The sequence below is a fragment of the Melanotaenia boesemani genome, chromosome 4 (assembly GCF_017639745.1).
Source record: "Melanotaenia boesemani isolate fMelBoe1 chromosome 4, fMelBoe1.pri, whole genome shotgun sequence".
Lineage (NCBI taxonomy): Eukaryota > Metazoa > Chordata > Actinopteri > Atheriniformes > Melanotaeniidae > Melanotaenia > Melanotaenia boesemani.
In genome coordinates, this window is record NC_055685.1 from 34,862,393 (window position 1) to 34,883,117 (window position 20,725).

The 20,725-nt window shown below is 40.7% G+C and overlaps 1 protein-coding gene across 2 annotated transcripts in view; it reads right to left on the reverse strand.

Moving 5' to 3' along the window:
• maml3 (mastermind-like transcriptional coactivator 3) overlaps positions 1 to 20,725 on the reverse strand; it is a 130,168-nt gene that overhangs the window by 58,003 nt on the left and 51,440 nt on the right. For both annotated transcript variants that reach the window (XM_041982376.1, XM_041982377.1), the window contains exons 2-3: positions 6,318 to 7,055; positions 4,640 to 5,572 (exon numbers count right to left, since the gene is read on the reverse strand). In XM_041982376.1, coding sequence (XP_041838310.1) covers positions 4,640 to 5,572; positions 6,318 to 7,055 — 1,671 coding nt within the window. The remainder of the gene's footprint in view (positions 1 to 4,639; positions 5,573 to 6,317; positions 7,056 to 20,725) is intronic.

A 20,725-nucleotide genomic window follows, 5' to 3' on the forward strand; every position in this document is an offset into this window, starting at 1 on the left:
GGCTTTAAGTCTATGAGACCTGTAGAGATGTACTGTGTTATACAACACCAAAACATTTGCTGCACATCTTTTAAATTCAACATGTAACAGCTGCATCAGAAGCCTGAATCTTCTGACGTTGAGCCTGAGCTTTGAAACGTTCATCCTTAGAGCAGTAATTTCCCTCCAGGTCATTTTTATTATAAGAAGGATACAACACTCTGTGCAATGATTCTCCTGTCACTCCTGTTTTTGTGGGGCACAGCAAGGCATCCCCAAACCAGCCTAGAGATATAATCTGTCCAGGAGGAGACATGTCCAATACACTGACATCTGGAAAGCATCCTGACCAGATACCTGACCCAGCTCACCTGGTACATTTCAATTCACTGGTGTAGCAACTCTCCTCTTAGCCTGTTCTAGATGACCAAGTTTGTTACCTTATCTATAAGCGGGGGAAAGTTCATTTCAGCCACTTGCATTTGTGATCTCATTCTTTCAGTTAAAACCTACAGCTCATAAAACACAGGTGAGGGTTTGAACGTAGACCTACTGGTAATTTAGCCGCTTCGCCTTTACCTGAGCTCTCTCTTCGCCTACAGACAATCCACCTCTTTCCAAGCAAGATCTGTGGCTCTAGGATTGAACCTCTTATCACATTCTGTTGCAAATGTGCTCCAGAACTTGCAGAAGATTTCCGCCTGATGAAGCTTACAGCACCACATCATCATCAATAAGCAACAAAAGCTGAAAGTCTCTTTCCTTTTGGCTGCGCCTAGAGATTTTTGTTTTCCCCATAAATGTAATAAAAAAGAATTGGTAATAAAAGGGCAGCCCTGGACATTAACTACATCATACAAAAATATTTATTCTTGGTAAGCTGCAAATCATCCACCAATGTTAGCTGCATTTTTCCAACCGTCAAGCAATTTTGCTGCACTTTTTCGAAATTAAGCTTAGTTGAAAAAGTTGAGCACAGTCGAGCTTGTGTCTTGAGAAAAAAAAAGAGATTTTCATTCATTTGTTTCAGCTGGAGTTCATTTGATTAATTTTTTTTCATGTTATCAAATATTGGCCAAGTTTCTTCTCCAGACGTAGAAACAGCTGATTGTTCAATCAGACATGTGTGTGGCTGACTACGGACTGCTGATACCAGAGGCTTGAGACCATGTGAAAGGCTTTTAATCATTAACTATACAAACAAAATCTCCAAGACGTGTCAAGCATCTCAGAAAAGTTCATGTTTTAGAATAATCTTTAAAGTTGTGAACAGATAGCACAATTATGGTTACATAATTATTTACAGCTGCAACTTGCACAGTTTAATGTCAGGTGATGTCTGATTGTCATGTTGTAGGAAGTTTCCTCTGCTCCATTTACAGCATTCTTCTGAAATGGTTCAGCTTAACATTACACAGAAATATTAATGATGCATTTTGATATTATTACATAAATTATGATTCATTATTTTATGTTTTAGCAATTTATTATTGGTCAGCTCATCAAACCATTTAATATTTATTAATCTTTAAATGAAATTACATTTTATACAAGCCACAGAGCCTTTTTATGTCTAAAGTGTAAGTTCCTGAATAAAAGGTATTTGTCAATATTAATGTTTCATCTTTATTTTTTTATCTCAAAATATAAAAATGATCCAATATTCATATATGTGTAAATAAGCAAACAAGTAAACAAGCAACAAGTAACCAATATAATCATTTGAACACTAGAAGCACTCAGAGTGCAGACCTCCACCAAACTATTGCTTTTTTTTTCCAGTGTTTGTGGGCATTATTTTTGAGTTAAAAGCTCTAATGGCAAAATTATCCCCATCTCTCCATAGTAAAGAATCCTTTTAAAAATTCCTGGATCCAGGGTGTGATCCAGATTACCCCTAAAATGTAATCACTTATTCTATTTATAAGATTTCCTGAAAATTTTATCAAAATCTGTGTTTAGATTTTCTGTGTTTTATCAAACTTTCTGAGTTCTGTTGGTAACAGACAGACATACAAACCAGCGCTGCCAAACATAACCTCTGCCTTGATGGAGGTAATTTTCACAAATTTTCCTCCACTGACAAAAGCATCTTTGACTTGTCACCAAATACAAGAAACCTGTTCATTAATTTAATACATTTCAAGCCAAGCTAAACACCCTATTCTCTTCCTACAGCTAATTCACGGCTTACAGTGGAACCAAGACAAAAGACATCTCTCTATCTATCCTGTGCATCTTTATTTAATACCCGTTTCAAATTCTATAAAAGTTTGGTAGCAGCAGATTATAAAACTTCTATGTTACCCTTTTTTTTCAGGGCAGAGTAACATTGACATTCATTCTAATCTGGTCCTCCTCTACAAGATATCACTAACATTTATATATATTTATACCATGGTCTGAGTGAATATTCTGATTGGCTGTAGAGTGTCCATTAAAAGTGTTATAGATTACCTATAAAAAGAAGTTCTGGTTAAATAGCTTTATTGTTGTAAATTATTGCGCTGGCTAAACGCTAGTTGGTAACCGTGGCAACAGACTCAGACGCCGGGCTGGAGACACGCCAGATCACGTCTGTGACGGCGCATCGCTGTGAAAGCAGCTTGCAGGCTTATTGAACGATGTAGGAAACTATCTGTGGACTTTGACTGTTTGAAACAAAATGTCGCATCATCCTCTGGACACACACAAGCTGTAAGAGCTGCACCCGCCCTCCGAAATGTGTCACGTAATATACCTGCGGCCGACGGAGCTGCATGTTCTGTGTCAGAGCCGGTTACCTTGGCAGTGCGTCACAACGAGAGATAATAAATAGTCCACTCAGCCGCTTCTTGTGAAAAACTTATGATTTTAACAGTAAAAAACTAAATTAACATAATAATAATTGATTTAATATTTATTTCTTTCATAAGTGACCATGGTATAAGCGGGATAATGCCCTTCTAGGTGTCCATTATCATAAATTAATGAACTTCGCGGGTTCATGTCAGACGGTTCACGCCTCTTATCCTTTACCTTACATATATAAACACTGGTTCTGATGTGTACAATATGTGTAATTTCTCTTTAAATGTTACCACATCATAGACATATTGACTTTTGAGAGCTTAATCATGATTTGCTTCTGTCATTGATGCATGTGGTGATTAACTGGACGCAGCTCAAACAGACTTAAATACTTGAAGAATAAATGCCATTTTGCATTTCAGGCACTCCACTCTGCATTGCTCGCTTATGTTTCTCTTTCCAGGCTCTTGACTTTCTTTTTAATATGCTCCATCCTCACTCTACAATAAATCTCTTGCTTTGTGCATATTCCCTTTCTCCCCTCTTTTTCTTCTGCTCATGCCTCCCCTTTCTCCTCCAGGTCTCCAATTCTCCTCTGCTCGCAAATAAATCTCTCCACCCTCCTGATACACCTCCCCAAATCTATGAAACACACTCAAACATACATGCGAACAGAGTTGCACACAAACACACAGCCCTCCAGGCAGCAGCCACAAAGGCCTTATATTAATAAATCTGCTCCTTTATTGGTGCTGAGTGTCTCTGGCAGAGGGAGGCAGAGAGACATAGAGAAAGAGGGAGGAAAGGGGGGAGGAGGAGGAGCATGACAGCAGACGCAGAGATCACCAGAGGGGAGGAGGAGGTGACTGACTGACTGTAGCCATATCATCAGCACAAGAAAAGCAGAATGAGAGAGACGAGAGATAAAGAGAAAAGGACAAGTGCATCATCAACAAGCATGCACGTACAATTTCTATTAACAGTCAAAAACAGCTCTAAGATAATGAGCAATCCTTGTGTGGGTGCTTATGTGTTAGATTCAACGCACCCGCACTGTAGCAGCCATCGTCCGGTGCGTTATAAAGGACACCTGACACCTGGCTGAACCACCGGAGCATTCAGAGTGGGCTGTGTTGGTCGCCGGGAAACAAACTGCCTGAGGTGGGCTTTCGGTAATGACAGCAGCTAGCTTGGCTTAGTGGTCCAATCTCAGCCATCAGTCAGCTGTGACAGATTGGGGATATGAGCTAAGGAGCCGTTTAGCTTTGGTGTTTGCCTGGTGTGTGAGTGCATGAGCTTGTGTGTCTGGGGGAGGAGGCTATCAGTGCTGCTAGTGTTGCAGAGGCATCAATACACTCTCGACAGGCCATTTTCCTATGCCTATTCCCAGCCCTGGCTTGTTGCTGGGGCAACTACCGCCATTTTACCTTCTCTGGCTGCACCTCTGGAACATTTTATAAAAAGAGAAATCTGAAATTTGTCCCAAGCAACTGCTTAAAAATCTAAGATTCTGCCATTGGGTATTCTTAGTCTAAAATGAAGTACAAACTAATTTAAAAAAATAAAAAAGAAACAAAGAAAAAAAAGCCCTTCAGAGCTTCAAATATCTCTTCAAGCATAAAGTCATACGATAACTCTTCCCCCTATAAAAATCAAGGGAATGTGAGTTTAGATGCACCCCTACCCTAAACAAGGATCATCGCAACAATAACTGAAATTGGTTTTCATCCATGGAACGATCCAAACTCTACAGGCTACAGAAAATCAATAGATAACGAACAACTTCTGAACCCAACAGGATCAACAACACTTCATCTGCACTGCAAATAACATCAGTGGGACATTAGAGACCACCAGACTGTTCGCTTACCTGTCCGTGAGGCTGCATGGTGCTATACGGCATGTTCTGGTTCAATGCTTTCTGCTTCATCATCATCATCCTCTTCTGCTCTTCACTCAGGTGTGCCGTCTGCCCTGGGATTGGCCCCTGCGTCTGGCCCGGCCCCGCCCCTTGGCCACCGCCTCCTGCACCGCCCATGTAAGGCGGCATCATGGGGTTCTTAACCTGATTATTTCCTCCCATGGGCGGAGTCATCCTCTGGCCCATGTGATCCACCCCACTGCCGCTGAAGTGAGTCAGCGGTTTGGTGTTGTTGTACGACAACATGGCGGCTGTTTGCTGCTGCTGCTGCTGTTTGGACAGGGTGTTCTGGTTTATGCTGTTTGGCTGTTGTTGACCCATCATGCCCATGTGGTTGTGAGGGAGGTAGTTGTTCATGGGGGCTTTAGGCCCATTGTTGGGCGTCATCCCAGCCACTAGAGGGCCCTGTGGTGTGTTAAAGGCTTGAGGTGGGTACATCATTGGGCTGTTGGGTTTGTCTGGGTTGAAAGGACCAGAGTTATAGGGACTAGTTGGGGCCCCTGCTGGGGACCAGTTAGCTGCTTGTTGCTGCTTCTGCTGCAGTAGTTTAGCATGTTGCTGGGCCATTGCTTTAAGCTGCTCCGCTGGAGAAAGTTCAGGTGTCACTGGCCCTACAGGCTGACCCCCAGAGGTGACCCCCGCTGCTGCAGGTCCGGTCCCCGCCTGACTGACGCCTGGACCTGGGTTCATCATGTATCCATTCCCTGGCCTGGGCACTGATTGTGTCTGAGCCTGGGTTGGAGTCTGAGGGGAGCGAGCAACACAGTTGTGCAATGGTGAACCTGATGCCATAGCAACGGCTGGAGACTGCTGGAGAGGTTGCTGAGGAGGGGTTCCATTGGCAGTGGTTGCAAACTGAGGGCCTGATGATGATGGTCGCACCTGAGGAAAAAAAAAACAAAAACGTGAACCACAAAAAAGTCTAATTAAATCAACAACTGTGTCAGACGTTAGCTGACCTGTTTTAGCTTTAGCTTAAAGATTTAGAGCAGCTAGTCTTGCTCTTACCATTTTATAAAAGAAAAACCACTGATGTCTTAAATATGTGTTATATTCTATAGTAAGAGCTGGATTTATTTGCAGTGAATAAAAACGTCTAAAGCTAAGGAAAAGGCTAACTTTTGGCTGTTTTTTCTCTTAAGTTTTCTGGAATATGCAGATGTATTTATGACAGAACAATACACCAACCATACTAAAGGAAAAAATAAGATGGGTTTGGTCTAGTTTGGCCTGGTAGTGGCTTTTCCACCCTCCCGGCACACTATGGTCTCAATGTGGAGGTTAAAATATTTTAATGAAGTTGCAGCAAATTCCAGAGGGAAAAAGATAATCACCTATCAGAGATAGAATTAATGGACTTTTGGTTGACTTGGATATGAATAAACACAGATATGGAAACCAAGTGTGGTGGAAATTTCTATTCTGTGTGTTATGCAGGGTTTTATAAACTAATATAACTATACTATGCAAACAAAAATGCAAACAAAGCAGCAAAGTTTTGACATTTAACAACTTGCTGATATGATTTATCAATCACAAGTAAAGACAAGTAAATAACACCTAGAGAATGTTTTACTAATTAACATATATAAACAGGATCACCTAAGCTGGACTTCTTAAAACTGACCTGTGGTGAACCAATGGGAACCTGTGGTACTCCCTGTGGGGGCTGAGGAGGAGGAGGCAGAGCAGTCGACGGTGCACCCGCTCCAGTCGCCGTCGTATTCCCAGCTGCTTCCTGTGGGCCTGGTGTCTGATTGTTTGCCGGTCTTCCGAAGTCTGCCTCCTTCTTGTCCTCAAAGTCCTCATTAAAGAGGTCGTGCATATCGTCCTCTGGCACAGTGTTAGCCAGCTCATCGATCAGCTCCTGCCACTCCTGGTCATTGAGGTTGATGTCAGAGAACAGTTTGTTCTGATTGGACAGAGACTGGGAATCAGAGGACTCCATCCCTCCCCCATCATCCAGTGGCTCCTGTTTCAGTTCTTTGAGGAGGCCGAAGCTGTCCTCCAAGTCCAGTGAACCATTCAGCTTCATGTCTGGGACATGGCTGCCACCGTTCTTCCCGAGCTCATCTGACGCCCGGCCCGAATGGGTGCCATTGCTGTTTGTAGTGTTATTCCCAGTAGAAGTGTTGGGCCCACTGAGTAAGGGTTTAATGTCCATTTGGTGATGCAGTGGAGAGATGGGCGGCACATTGCTGCTGTTGTTGTTAGGGAGGCCTGTTAGTGAATCCAAACCACCGGAGCCCTCCTTCCGTACCCGTTTGGTAGTCGGCGAGTAGCTGCCTCCATCACCGATGCCATTCTGGTCTCCATTCAAGGGTGATCGTGCACTATCCAGCTTCCTCTTTACAGTCTCCTGGAGCTGTAAGAAACAGAAAAAAATTACACTAAAGTTTAAAGCCAACAGACACCACACATGTTAGCAATGGAAACTTTTCTGTGGTCCTCAGGGTGCTAATGATGGAACAACACAAGGTACAAATCAATAAGGCAGCAGCCTGCTCTTGCCTAACTCCAGGAATTGTCATGAGAAAGCAAGAAGAGTGCTGAAAAGACAAATCAATTAAATTTTCAGTCTGCAGTCAGTCTGGCTAAACATTGACCACTCCAATGAGTTCTCACATGGAGCATATCCTCAGCACGTTACACACAGACATGTATGTGGAAACACCAGAAGGCTGGATGCCCTCTCAGGGAGCAAACCCAGCAGATGTACATGTGATTTTCTGAGGAGAGACAGTAAAATCAAAGGAACAGCTGTAGTAATCTCCACATCATTAACATCACCCAATGAGCAGATGAGCTGTGTCTGTGAAATCCACAGCCCGTTCTCAGCCTTACTGTGGGCAGCCACCACACATCCTCTGAACTTTACTGTCTCGGCTCGGCTGTGGCACAAACAAGATAACAACCAGGTGCTAACAAACTACGACTGGCAGTTAAGGTAATTACTGTCATACAGATGGAGAAGGGGAGGAGAGGAGGAGTGGATGGACAGTAAACTGTATCTGAGACATGACAACAAGACCTGATGCAAAGTAAAGAGCATGAAATAAAGCTCACAATATAAAATAAAAAACACAAAACTTTGAAGTTTGGCTTTTTATAAGCCTTCAAGTTGTAGACCTGACAGATAATTCTTATTTTAATCATCAGCAGTGGTTGTTTTATAGTCGTACCACAGACACAGGTTGACACTTCAGTCACTGAGGAGAGCGAAGAAAAACAATGATCTGTTAATCCAAACTTCTGGTCAATAAATATGATCATGTCTTCATTTTTCTTTTTCACACTCTGCAATCCATGTCCTCAAATATCCTTAATTTAAGCTTTAAACTTTCTATCGAACTTTCAGATGACTTAATGGAAAAGGAAGTCTGTCAGTGTGTGCCAGCAGATGTAGAGCTGTTTACATCCACAGCTGATTATTCTTTGATTATTCAATGCTCTGCAGTGTTTGAATGTCACTTTAAGTCAGGGGTCCCCAGTCCTGGTCCTCAAGGGCCACCGTTCTGCCGGCTTTAGATGTTTCCCTGCTGCAACACACCTGACTCAAATTAAATGGCTTTCCAACAGCTTGTAAAGCCTTGCAGAAGCCTGTTAATGACCCATTAGTTTGTTGCAGCAAGGGTCATCTAAAACCTGCAGGGTACTGGCCCTCAAGGACCAGGATTGGGGATCCCTCTTGTATGGTATCAACTCAATACACTTGGAACCACAGCTGAGGTAGAACAGAAAAAGCATAGGAAAGGTATGCCGAGCTGATGCTAAGCAGTAGAGTACCATATACTAGAAAAACACAGAATTAGGCCGATTCAGATTTTCTTTTTAAGTTTTACCAATCCAACTATTCATTTTTTATTACCACTTATTCCAGTGCAGGGTCTCAGGGAGCTGGAGACTATCCCAGCAGCTAGTAGGCAAGAGGCAAGGTAGACCCTAGACTGGTCGTCAGTCCATCATAGGGCCAACACAGAGATGAACAACCACTCACACTCAGTTCTAGGGAGAAATTAGAGTGACCAATTAACCTGCATGTCTTTGGACTGTGGGAGCAAGCTGGAGGACCAGGAAAGAACCCAGACAGAAACGAGGAGAACATGCAAACTTCACACAGAGAGTTCCAGCTTGAACCTGGCTCGATCACCTAATCTGATCACCTGTGTGCCAAAATTTTGTCGTCTTAACAGCACTACCTACAAAAGATGAAAGCTAAATATTAGATTTACAGTGTTTGAGATCATGTTGGTTCAGTCTGCAGTAGCTGGCTTATGTGTCTCAGAACATTCATATGAAGAGACTATGCATGCATTTGTTGGGCCTTCGAGTTCAACAAGTGGCTTGCTCTTTCTGTTGATACAATCCAGTAAAAACAGGCATATTTCAGGCATAGTTGCGAATGGTGTCATGATTAATTTGTAAGCTGTGATTAATCTGATTAAAAAGGTAATTATTTAACAGCCATAATCTCAACGTATGGTAACATTATACATCAACATCTAAATTGTGTATATGCAAGATAATGGGTAAGAATGGGAGTTAGTTTACTAGATCTGCTTCTGGACTAGGTCGTCATTGTAAATAAGAATTGGTTCTCAATTGACTTCTCTGGTTAAAATAAGGTTAATTAAAAATATGATTTGTGCTGTACTGAGAGTGATACAAAGACATTACAGACTCCAATCTATTAAGATTGTTGTCACAATTTGTTTGGGAAAAGCACCTGGGTGTTCATTTGTTGAAAGGGTCTTCATTGTTGCATTTGGGTGGATAACATTTAGACTCCGGTGAATAATGAGAACATGCAAAAATTAAATTAGTTGGGGGGAGACATGGTTGCATGATAATTTGGGTATCTGTGCAATTTTTTTGCAATTTAATAAACCCTCAGTCTCAATTTTACTCCTAATGAAGTTGGCAGGGAAACAGCAGATGCTATTAAAATGACAAATGGGAAGCAGGGACCTCATTTAGGAAGGTTCCCAGGGTACAAATTTGATGCTCAGTCCCAAATCCAAACCAAAGTTTAGGGCTTAAACAAAGAGGTGATTTTTTTTCTTCTTTTATTAGCAGCAATGTGTGAAATGTCTTTATTTTTATTGTCCCAAATTTCTTTTATCTTTTTGTATAATAGATGTTATTTTATCCATCCATCCATCCATCCATCTATCCATCCATCCATCCATCCATCCATCCATCCATCCATCTACTGCTTTGCATTAATAGCTTTATATTGTGGTGGTTATTGTGGTAAATTGAGAAGACAAGAAGACGAGAAAAAACAGAAAACAGTTGTCCTCTCATTCAATGTCAATCCATCATTTAATCAACCACACAATCAAAAACACACAAGCACACACACACAAACAAGCAAAAACAAACAAAAGACTCATCAATAGAAGCCATTCACAAGTCATATGTATCCCTCTCATCTACATTTCTAACAGCCAGCTGGAGAAAAGAGGAGCTCCGAAGCAGATAAATATTTTGTAAAATCCACACTTTCAGCTGTCAAACGTTGAACACACACAACACATACACAAAGGAAGCTCCTTACACTGATACGTGTATGTGTGCAAATGCACATTTAGCTCTTTGTTATTCAGATGGAACAACAGACAAAATATATTCAGATTGTATTCTGACCTGGAGGTGGACCCATTCATGCTGGTAGAAACAGAAACAGACACACACACACACATACACACAACTCATCCTCTAGTCTGTTTCTCAAATTTTTCTTGATTTACTGGAGTGAGAATGTTTTTGTTCACCACAGTGACTTACACTCAGCCTCATTATCTTTATCAAATTATAATCTAAGCATTGGCGGCTAAACTACAGTGAATGCATATATGTGTGTGTGTGTGTGTGTGTGTGTGGGGTGAGACTTGAACTCTTGAGCTGGTGCAGCCATTAAAGATCAAGACATGAGAAAACACACACACACACACATACATGTATATATATATATATACACATACACACATATACGTGTGTGTGTGTGTTATAGGGTTTCCCTAAATGCCAGTGACTCATGTTGATAATAACAGACTTGCCTTTCAATGCCCGACTATAAAAACTCCCATAATTGTCCAGGTGGTGTGAACTGTGGCACCCCTCCCACATGGATGCATGCACACACTCACACAGGTTTTGAACACACACCCACCTATAAACATTTTCCATTTAACCTTCATGATAAAACCCTGGATGTAGAGATAGAAACAAAGAAAAGGAGTCTGGGGAAAGAGGGAGAACAAAAAAGAAAGGAGGATTGTGGTTCTGTCTGCTTGGTGTGAGTCAGCGTGCCACAACCGGAGGGATGAACAAGAAACCTGTTAGCTACTACAGAATACCTTCTATTAACTCCACCTAATTAGCTTTTTATTTCTTTTAGCACAATTAGCAGCCTAATTGCATCTCTGAATTACTGTAATATGCCTGTCATGCACAAACTTAATCTGACAACATTTACATTCTTTTAAAACAATGAAGAACCTCTGAGGTGAGCTGAAATCACAGGATTGAATGTTTACGCATCCGAGAGCAACGATGCAACATCAGGGGTCGTAAGACAAAGAATTTTGAAGTAGTTTTATCAAGCTGGAGTTCTCAGTGAGAGCTGGTGGGAAAAAGAGCATCGCTGCAAAAAAGGACAAGAGGATGTAAAAGAGCAGACAGAAGCGAGCGGCTCTGGTTTCCCCTCCTGCATCTCTCTGTGTATTCTTTGACATAAACACCTGCTGACTGCTCCTCTGACTGCTGCCACGACACACAGAGAAGACGCACAGAGACAAAGGTGAAACCAGAGAGATGCACGCTCGCGAGGTGGAAGAGGGGGGGATTCATTTGTCGGCAGATGGTCTTTTTCTTTTGAGTGAAGATGAGGAGGAGAGAGGGTGAAGCAGAGGAGATGTGGAGTTGGGGGGTGGTTAGGTGGCTTGATGGAGAGGCATAGCGCGCCAAATGACAGCAGGGAGCAAACGATGAGAGGGTGATCAGAGAGGGAGAGGGAGGGAGAGAAGAGGGATGGAACCACTAAGGTGCTGTTGTTATAGCAACCTGCTGCTCTGGTGCTTTGTGTGCTGCATCCTCCTTCTTCCTCCTCCTCTTTCTCTCACTCACTTATTCACTCTCCAACAACCTGCCTTCTCTTCCCTCGTCTACTTCTCTGCATCCTTTCCTCCGCTTCCCTCTCTCTCTGTGTGCTGAGCATCATATCGATCACAAGTCTCGACATTAAAGGAACAAGTCGATGTGGAAGCATCTAGCAGATGCTTCCTCTCAGGGCAATGGTCAAATATGAAATCCTTGTCCATAAATGACACCTGCACAGTTTAAAATCATAAAGCTAATCCGAAGCAAGGCAGTATCTGCAAGAAAAAAAAAGAAAATATGGCAATGGAGTTCATCCACACGGTGCAGCTGTATGCTAGAGCTCAGAAAGCCTCTTTTCATCTTTTTTCCTCAACTCCTAACACAACACAAAGTCCTTCCAGTAAAAGGCAAAAACAAAGTGTGATGACAAGTCTACAAGAGAAAGTTAATTCAGCGTCCCGTGTTTGTGGTTAATCTTTAAAACCCAGAGCCATTTCTTTTTTATTTAGCTATTTTTGGTCTGCTTGTTTGGTCTATTACTTTAGCTATAAGATTATCAATGGATACAGCACCATAAAGGCTAACCAAACAAAAAAAACTGAGTTTATTACTAACAGTGCTTCGTAGAAATAACACACAGACCAAGCCGTTTCTCATCTGCATATCATTCTCTAGAGTCTTTGCTTTCAGGAGAAAGATTATTGCCACCGCAACAAACACACAACAGAAAATATTTACATATTTACACTTTTTCTTCCAGCTGGTTTTTGGTGCCACTGCGCAGCAACATAGAAGCGATAGTGATTTTTTTTATTACAAAAATGTGATAAATAATGATGTTATGATAAATCACTCATTGTGGATTCAGTCTCTGAATAAACACTACATTTAGGGGCTCTGTTGTAAACCTCCTGGAAGGGAAATAAATGCCTGGAAAACTTCCATAAATTACGTTGAGTAAGTTAACAATCACATTTACCACACAGAGTTCAACACTACTAATCCTGAGAAATAGTTGTCGATATAAGCAACAGCACTCGGGGTGCTTCTAACAGAGCTTTAAGGGTTAATAACATCACACACTTCCACATCAGGCTCCTGATGGCAGAACAATCATGTGGTGTCAACACATTTGGATTTTAATGACCTGATCAGGAGGAGCCTATCACTGCGTAAAGAATACTACGATCAAATGACAATGAAAATCTTGTGGTGTGAACTTAGCGTCGGCAACAGCTGGTCTTTCTTGAAAATGTTATCTGTATGCAAACAAAACGACACTTAGTTTAAGAGCCTCCATGCAAGACGCTGTAGCCAGTAACCACTGCATAGTGTTCTGAGCAAAAAAAAGCCCCCCCGACGTTCCCCAAAAGTCTGTGGAAGCTGGATCTGCTAAGAGCTTGATGATAAATGGCAACTTTTCCCTTTCCTATTGCATACAAAGGCCAGATTTGCTGGGTGTTTTTCTTTTTTTCCTCCAACTAAAAGGGTTTTTAGTTTATTTTGTAAAGTAGTTCATCGACTACCGCAGCAGGCCTAATCGTATTCTTGTCTGATATGACTTCTAAATAAATACCCCTATTTATGCTAATGCCAGATGCATACTTCTGCGAAAATGGGACATCCTTACTTTTAATGCTTTTGACATAACTAATCATTGTGTGGAGGTGCTGAATGAGGGGTTCCTGTGTGTCTGATAAGAATTTTACAATGTTGGTATTTACACCTGTCTATGCAAACTAAATAGGGGAGGAGCATATCTGCACCATTTTTAGTAACTAATGGGGTTCGACAAGCTGTTATAATATTTTTTCAATATGTAAATTGATGATCTTTCTAGGGAACTAAATTTTGTAAGCTGGGCAACTGTTTCATGTGATGTATGCAGATGACTAGGCTACTCTGACCCACTATAGTGCTGGTTTACAGCAAACTGCTTCAAGTCTGTGCAAGTTATGGTTTGCAGCATGACGTCATATTTAACTAGAAAAAAAAGTGTTGTAATGATTTCTAAAACTTTTTATTTTAGCAGATCAAGTGTTTAATGTGGTGAACAAGTCAGCTATGTGGGTGAAATAATCAGAAATTATTGATGTGATGATGCTGTCCATCATCAGTGCTGTAAACTGTTTGCACAAGCAAGTTTTATATGTGCACAGATGATGTTAAAATAGCCCTCATGGCTAAAACTGAAAACACTTCAGGTGGCGCTTCATGACATATTCAGAATATTGCTTTTATTTTCAAGATGGACTATAGTAAAAAAAACTTCATGTTTGTATTAAAGTCCCTTTAATTGATTTGAAAAATGTTATTTTTCAGTTTTTATTGTGTTTTAACTTTTTATTTCTGGTATAGATGAAATAGAGTTTTTCTTTTTTTATTTAATGAAAAGTTAAATATAAGAACATGATTACTTTTAATTAGATTAGGTCAGTGGTTCCTAAACTATTTTCCTTGAGGAAACCATGCTGGTTTTATGCTTTCAAAGAATACAGTATTTATGGTGAGATTCTCACCATAAATACTGTATTCTGGCTGAGTTCTGTCCTTCAATAAAGCCAGTTAAATTAACAACATATAACACTACTTCTCTTTCTTAAAATAGGGACAATGTTTGGACGTTAATTACAATAACTGAATATTCAAAGCCTCTGAGATCCCCTGTGCTCTCTGAGGGACCCCACACCCCAGGTTGGGAACCACTGCATTAGATCCAAGGAAAGAAATATATACCACCATGATTGTTCTGTTTTAAGTCAAAATGTCTTATGTGATGTTGATTTTACAACAAAGGCAAATTTTTGATATTTGGCGAAGTTGTAGTCTGAATATTGAGAATCCAGATCAGGAGGTTTATCAGCCAATATAACAGAATCAGCTGTTGTTTTTTTTTTTTTTTTTTTAAAACCACTGTCACTGATTCCATTATCATAGCAGTAGTAAAATGCATTCAAAATCATGTAGTCTACATCTGTTAACAAACCTTACAGGGTCATGTAAAACACGAGTCTAAAGACGAATTACCGCCCGTGAAGCAAGAATGTCTGAGTAGTTATTTATATTTTATCATCAAAGCCCAAGCATCAAATCAAAGATCCTGCATCCATTTCGGTTTTACACACCCTCACAAACAGACACACACATTCATTTCAGTCATAATTTAAATTTCATTTGGCTTCCCTGGTACGGGCCAGTATGTCACACACTTTGTGTGTGTTTGCGTATGTGTGGTTGTTCCTGGGCTGGCCCGCCAGACTGTGAAATGAGTCAATTAGATCAAACAGGTCTTTAATAAGTAAATGTGTTTGCCTCTGTGTGTGTGTGAGTATATGAGTGACAGCGCTAAAAGCTCCAGGTTAGAGCTGCACATTTAAAGTCATAATATGTTGAAAAATACTCCTGCTTAGTGAGGGGCTTCCAACATGTGAGAATAGCTGCTTATCAGGAAGTTAAAATTCTTACTTTTTATGAAATGCTCTTGAATGTGTTTGTTATAAGCTGTTTATTTATCAAATATAAAAGTAAAATTATAGCAAAAGACCACCAAAAAAAAACATCCTGCATCTTTGCTTTCTCAACTGCTTGTTGGATGAATATTGAGCTGAACCCATTTAACTCAACTCGAAGACCACCTGATCTTCTGACTTGAAGCAAGCTTGAGAGTTAAACATTACTTTTAATACTCCTCCATCTGCGAGCAGTTTCTGTAAACTTTATGACACATTCAGCTGTTTTCTTGCCGTACAGCCGAAATACCTTCAACAAAGAGAGTGACTGAAAAAGAAAAAAGAAAAAACAGGCAGGGCCATCACAGTGTGCCCTTCAACTCAAGGACACCGTTTCAAGCACGCGTCAGCAAACATCCATCCTTGCTGAAGTGTCCTTGAGCAAGTCACTGACACCATGCACAAGGGCTTTTATGCAAATAATCCTGATGTACAGAGTCTATGACTTGGTCTGAGCTTAAAAAAAAAAAAAAGAAAAATTAAAATAAAATAGGAAACAAGATATTTGATATTTAATTGATTGTTTTTTCCTACATTTGGGAGAAGATGGTGAGGTGGACTACAGTCAACTGGTTTGCCGTTAGCAACATATACCACCAGATGTCATTTAATGAACCTTTAAAGGAACAGTTGACCAGTTTTGGTGATTATTTCCAGTTGGTATGTTGACACGAGCCATGATTTATTCTGACATGTTGCTACATGTAAAGCTAGTTGCATTTCAGGGAGGAAAAAAAAACTAAAATAAAATAAAAATACACTGAGGTTTCAGGTAAAGATTGAGAATTGAGGTGAATCTATAAATCAGTACATTTACGTGACATTATAAAAAATAATTACTGCACTAGTCTGACGAAAACCTAACGATTAAAAATACAAGTAAACATACTGTATAGGTCTGACTGGAAGCATACGTAATCAAATTTTTAATCTAGGACTAGCACAGACAGATAATGCAGCTGGAAATCAGATTTCTCCTGTATGTGTACCGTCAAGCTGCCTGAAATTAGCTTAGATGGTCTGGACATGCTCCCTGGTTCCTGTTCTGGGCTCTGACCCAAAAGTGAACAAAATGAGCTGGTACGAAGAAGAAGAAGAAGGAGGAGAAGAAGAAGAAGAAGAAGAAGACGAAGAAGATGACGAAGACAAAGAAGAAGAAGAGGACAAAAAAGACATGGACAATGACGATGAAGAAGACAATGAAAAAGAAGAAGACGAGGAAGAAGAAGAAGAAAAAAACAGCCTCCCACTTGTAACAGAAACAGCATGGCATGTAAGGACTATACACCCATAACACTGTTCAAATCAAACCTTTGATGGTCAGTTATTTTAGGCTACGTCACTGAAGTGACCCAAATCCGATTTCTTTTGCCCCTATGCGACCTGTATCTGATCTTTTTATGACAGCCGCATTTTTCAAATGCGACCCAGGCCACTTGGATATGTGGTCCTAAAGCCGATACGTATATTGATCTTTTGCCATGCGACTTCAGTCTGAACGGCCAGGTCGCATTAATCCGACCTACACGTCATACACATCATTGTTTATAAACTCTTATCTGTAAAGGTGCTCACATCACTCTCCCATCACTCCTGACTGCGACTCCTTACTCACGTTGCTGCCACTGCTCCACAAAATGCCATGGCCAGAATTCAGAAATTTATCGGTTCGACTGTTTTCTGTCTACTGTTTGTTTTTTTTTGTTTTTTTTTAACCAGTGTTACATATGAATAAAAAACAACTTCACTGATCCCGAAGGAAACTGTTGTTCCAGAGTACAAGAAAAAAATATAACAAAAAAGACTATTGCACATTTGTGATTTCTATGATTTAGAAACAATTGTTTAGCCCTAGTGTGAAGCAGAAAGTTGTCATTTCCGCTGATGTGAAAGAGTGAACAAGGTTGGGAGGGTAGTTTTGAGGAACAGCTGGTTGAGGTGGAGAGGGAGGACAAAAATCTATCAACACATGTAGCATATAAAGAAACAGATACCGCCACGTGCACGACCCTGGCCGGCCACGGATGAAGTTTCTTGTGAAATATGAAACAACCAAACCAAATCTAACTTTTTTCTAACTTTTTCTGTTTTTGCCACCTCGAGAACAAGAACTTCTGTGTACTTGTGGAGTATGGAACTAGTATAAAACCAACTTCCTGAAACTCAGCCTTTGCAGGCTGACGGTCCGGCCTGGCTTCTCCTGACCAGATCCCTAAAAAACTGAGCAATAAAAGTACAAAATGAAAAAACAAAAGCATTTATGTGAGTGAAGGACAGAAAAGTCCGAGTGACAAGAGGAAGGTGCAAACAAAAGAAACATTTGGCTGCCGTCCCAGAGACTGTGTGAGAAAGCGTCTGCCAGTCTGCCTCCTGTACACAGGAGCCCAGTACACGCCTGATTTGAATACACGCATTTCTAATCCTCTAAACAATAACTCCTCATCTTTTGTAAGTTTTACATAACTTTGCATCTAAATTATTTTTTTCTTGGCAAGTTTTAATTTTATTTTTACCATTCGATGACTGAAAAGTGTCCTTATCTTTCAGTCAAATAGTACACTATGTAGTAACGGTTCTAGCCTAATACTGTGTGTGTTGTGCAACATTACAGCTTAACACACACATGCACACTATAACCACTCTTTCCTTTTTATCCAAAATGTGTGTATGTGCATGCACGTGTGCAGAAAGAAAGAAGAGTGCAAGCATGTACGTGTGTCATCAGCAGTTTCAAACCTGCTGACCTGACATAAAAAGCTAGTGGCTAGAGGACCATCACTGCCCCCCTCCACACTATCCCCGACCCTCTGACTCAATAACATAGACTTTAATATATATGTGTGTGTTTGTGTTAGAGAGGGCAGGAGAAGAGGAAAAGAAATAGAAAAGCTGAGAAGGCTGAGGAGCAGTGTGTGTTAACAGACAGTTTTACAAACCATTAGCATTAAACGCACGGCTAATTATCTTCCGAGTCAAGGACGCTGTGTGTGTGCGTGTTTGCGCGTGTGGGATTGTGCCAGCGTGTACGTTTACGAGATAAGTAAGTAAGTAAGAGAGAAGGCGAGCAGAGAGAAAATGAGGGGATGAGAGAGGGGAAACTGTGTGTTTGTGTGTGGCTCCTGGCTGAGCAGCTCCTCTCTATTTATAGAGCTGCGGCTCCTTCCTGTTTCTGGAGCTGTACCATCACGCCGGGGGGGGAGGTTGTTGGAGGGAGAGGGGAAAGGGAGAAGTGAAGAGAGGAGAGGGGAGGAAGTGCGAGTGGGTGTTTGGGAGTGGAGACTGGTCTTGTTTGAGTCTTTAGTAAATCAACAGATCCACCCCTCTCTTTCCTCTTTCGCTCCATCACTTTTTCTCTTCTTCCTTCCCCTCCCCTCCCTATCCCTCCTTCATCCCCTCCCTCACGTACTTAACATAGGCTCAGCCAGCAGCTATAAAATAAACTACACACCAAAGAAGAAAACTAAGGAAAGAAGCAGACAAAACTAAACGGCATAATTAGGATATTTTTGCATTTGATGGTGATTAAATTAGAGCTTCTTCTCACTGGGATACCGGTGATAAAAACTGACTGCTGACATGAAACAACACACTCTATAAGCACAACGTGTTAAACTATTACCCCAATAAAACCAGGATTTTTGCAAATAAAAACCATGTGTAGAAGATGTTTTGATTGTTCTGTAATTTAAGAAACACTGGGGATTAAATCTAAGAAAAACAAAAATCTAACTGAGACTCGGTTGCTGTATGTTAGCACTGTGTTGGTGCGCGTGACTGTAATTCAAATTCAAAAGCACTTTAGTTGTCCCCAAGGGGGAATTTTTAAGGCACGCAGAGTGGAGTGATAAAGGAAACAGGAACTAAAACTAAGCAGAGTAATGAACTGTAAAGAGTTTCTGACATCAGCTGCACAAAGACAGGCATGAATAGAGGGGATGGTATGATTAACCAGTGCAAATCAGAGCTTGATTTTAGCATCAGTCATGTATCTTCATGATTAAGCAGATCCCTCGATCACAAAAACTGTGTTTATGTAACCGTTGTCCTTTAAAATCAGGTTGGTTAAGTATTTGTATGCAGCAAATACTCCACACTGCAGGCAAAAGTGGCTCAAATCTGACTTCTTCGCCCACATGCGACTCATTTCTGATCCTTTCATTACAGTCTGAACGGCACAAATCCATTTTTCAAATCCGACCCAGGCCACTTTTATATGTGGTACTATATATGACTTTTTTCAAAGTTACCTCAGTCTGAATGGTCATGTTGAATTTCACTCGAGTTACATCATTGACTTGAGACAGATGTCATGATTCTTTGCTGGAGGAGGCGGTATGCGGTAAGATCAAATGTAAACAATGGACAGAAAAAATATCATTTTGATGGTTCTAATTGCAGAAAAGCTTTGAAACCGAGATTTACATTTTGACATGTAGTGTCCATATTTATCTCCAGAAACACAGTGTGACGTCTGCGTGCGACGCCTCGTCTTCTTCTGTGCATGCGGGTGACTTCAGGGTCAAAGACTTCAACCTGGAGTCTGATGAAGGTTGTATTAATTTATAATGTAAACAACCCCACAATAAATAAAAAAATGTAAAAAAGTATCTTTGCAAAAAGTCTGAATTGAGCATCTAGGACCTGCAAGAATAACAACAAAAAACAAGTTAGACACTTTAAAGCCCATTTTCAACTGCAGGAACTTTTTTCATTTATCCAGGATTTTCAAAAACATCAGCACATTTCCATCGACATCACCCGGGTAAAAAAAATGTCCCCTCAACCCTAATCTTTCCCTGAAAAAAGCACCTTGTTGAAGGAGAGGACTTTTGGTTGTATGCTGAAGAATAATGGTGGAATCAGTCTTATCGGTGGAACATGGCGGCTGCAAACGTTTTTATTTTACTTCCACAAACTGGACTCCATGTTTTGATTGTTTGAAAAATGGAGTTATGAGAAGCGGATGGACGACGAAGTCCAGGCTCTTTGAGATTATTCACTGAGGACGACATTCAGTGCGACTTTGAGTCAGTAACTTGAAGCAACAGAGTGTCTGGAAGAAAAACCGACTAGCTGGTAGAGCTGAATGTAGCTCTCACACAGAAAAAAATTCTAGAAAAAGTTTAAGGAAGAAAAAAAAAAAAGTTTAAAGAAGCTGAAGGATCAGCCTAAGTAAGTCCGACCATCGCACCAACAAGTAGTGTCAGCCTGACTAGAATAAATTTACAGAAACTTTATTGTGCAGTTGAAATGTAAACCATGCAGATTACCAAGAATTCTTTTACCCTGGTAAAAAATACTGGAAAATTTCTGGAAAATTCTGTGGAAAATCCCTCATTGAAGACTTTTAGTTACAGCATCTATTGTCCAAATCATTGATAAAGATTAGTAAAGCTGAGTGTGTTGGCTTTGATGACGTTCA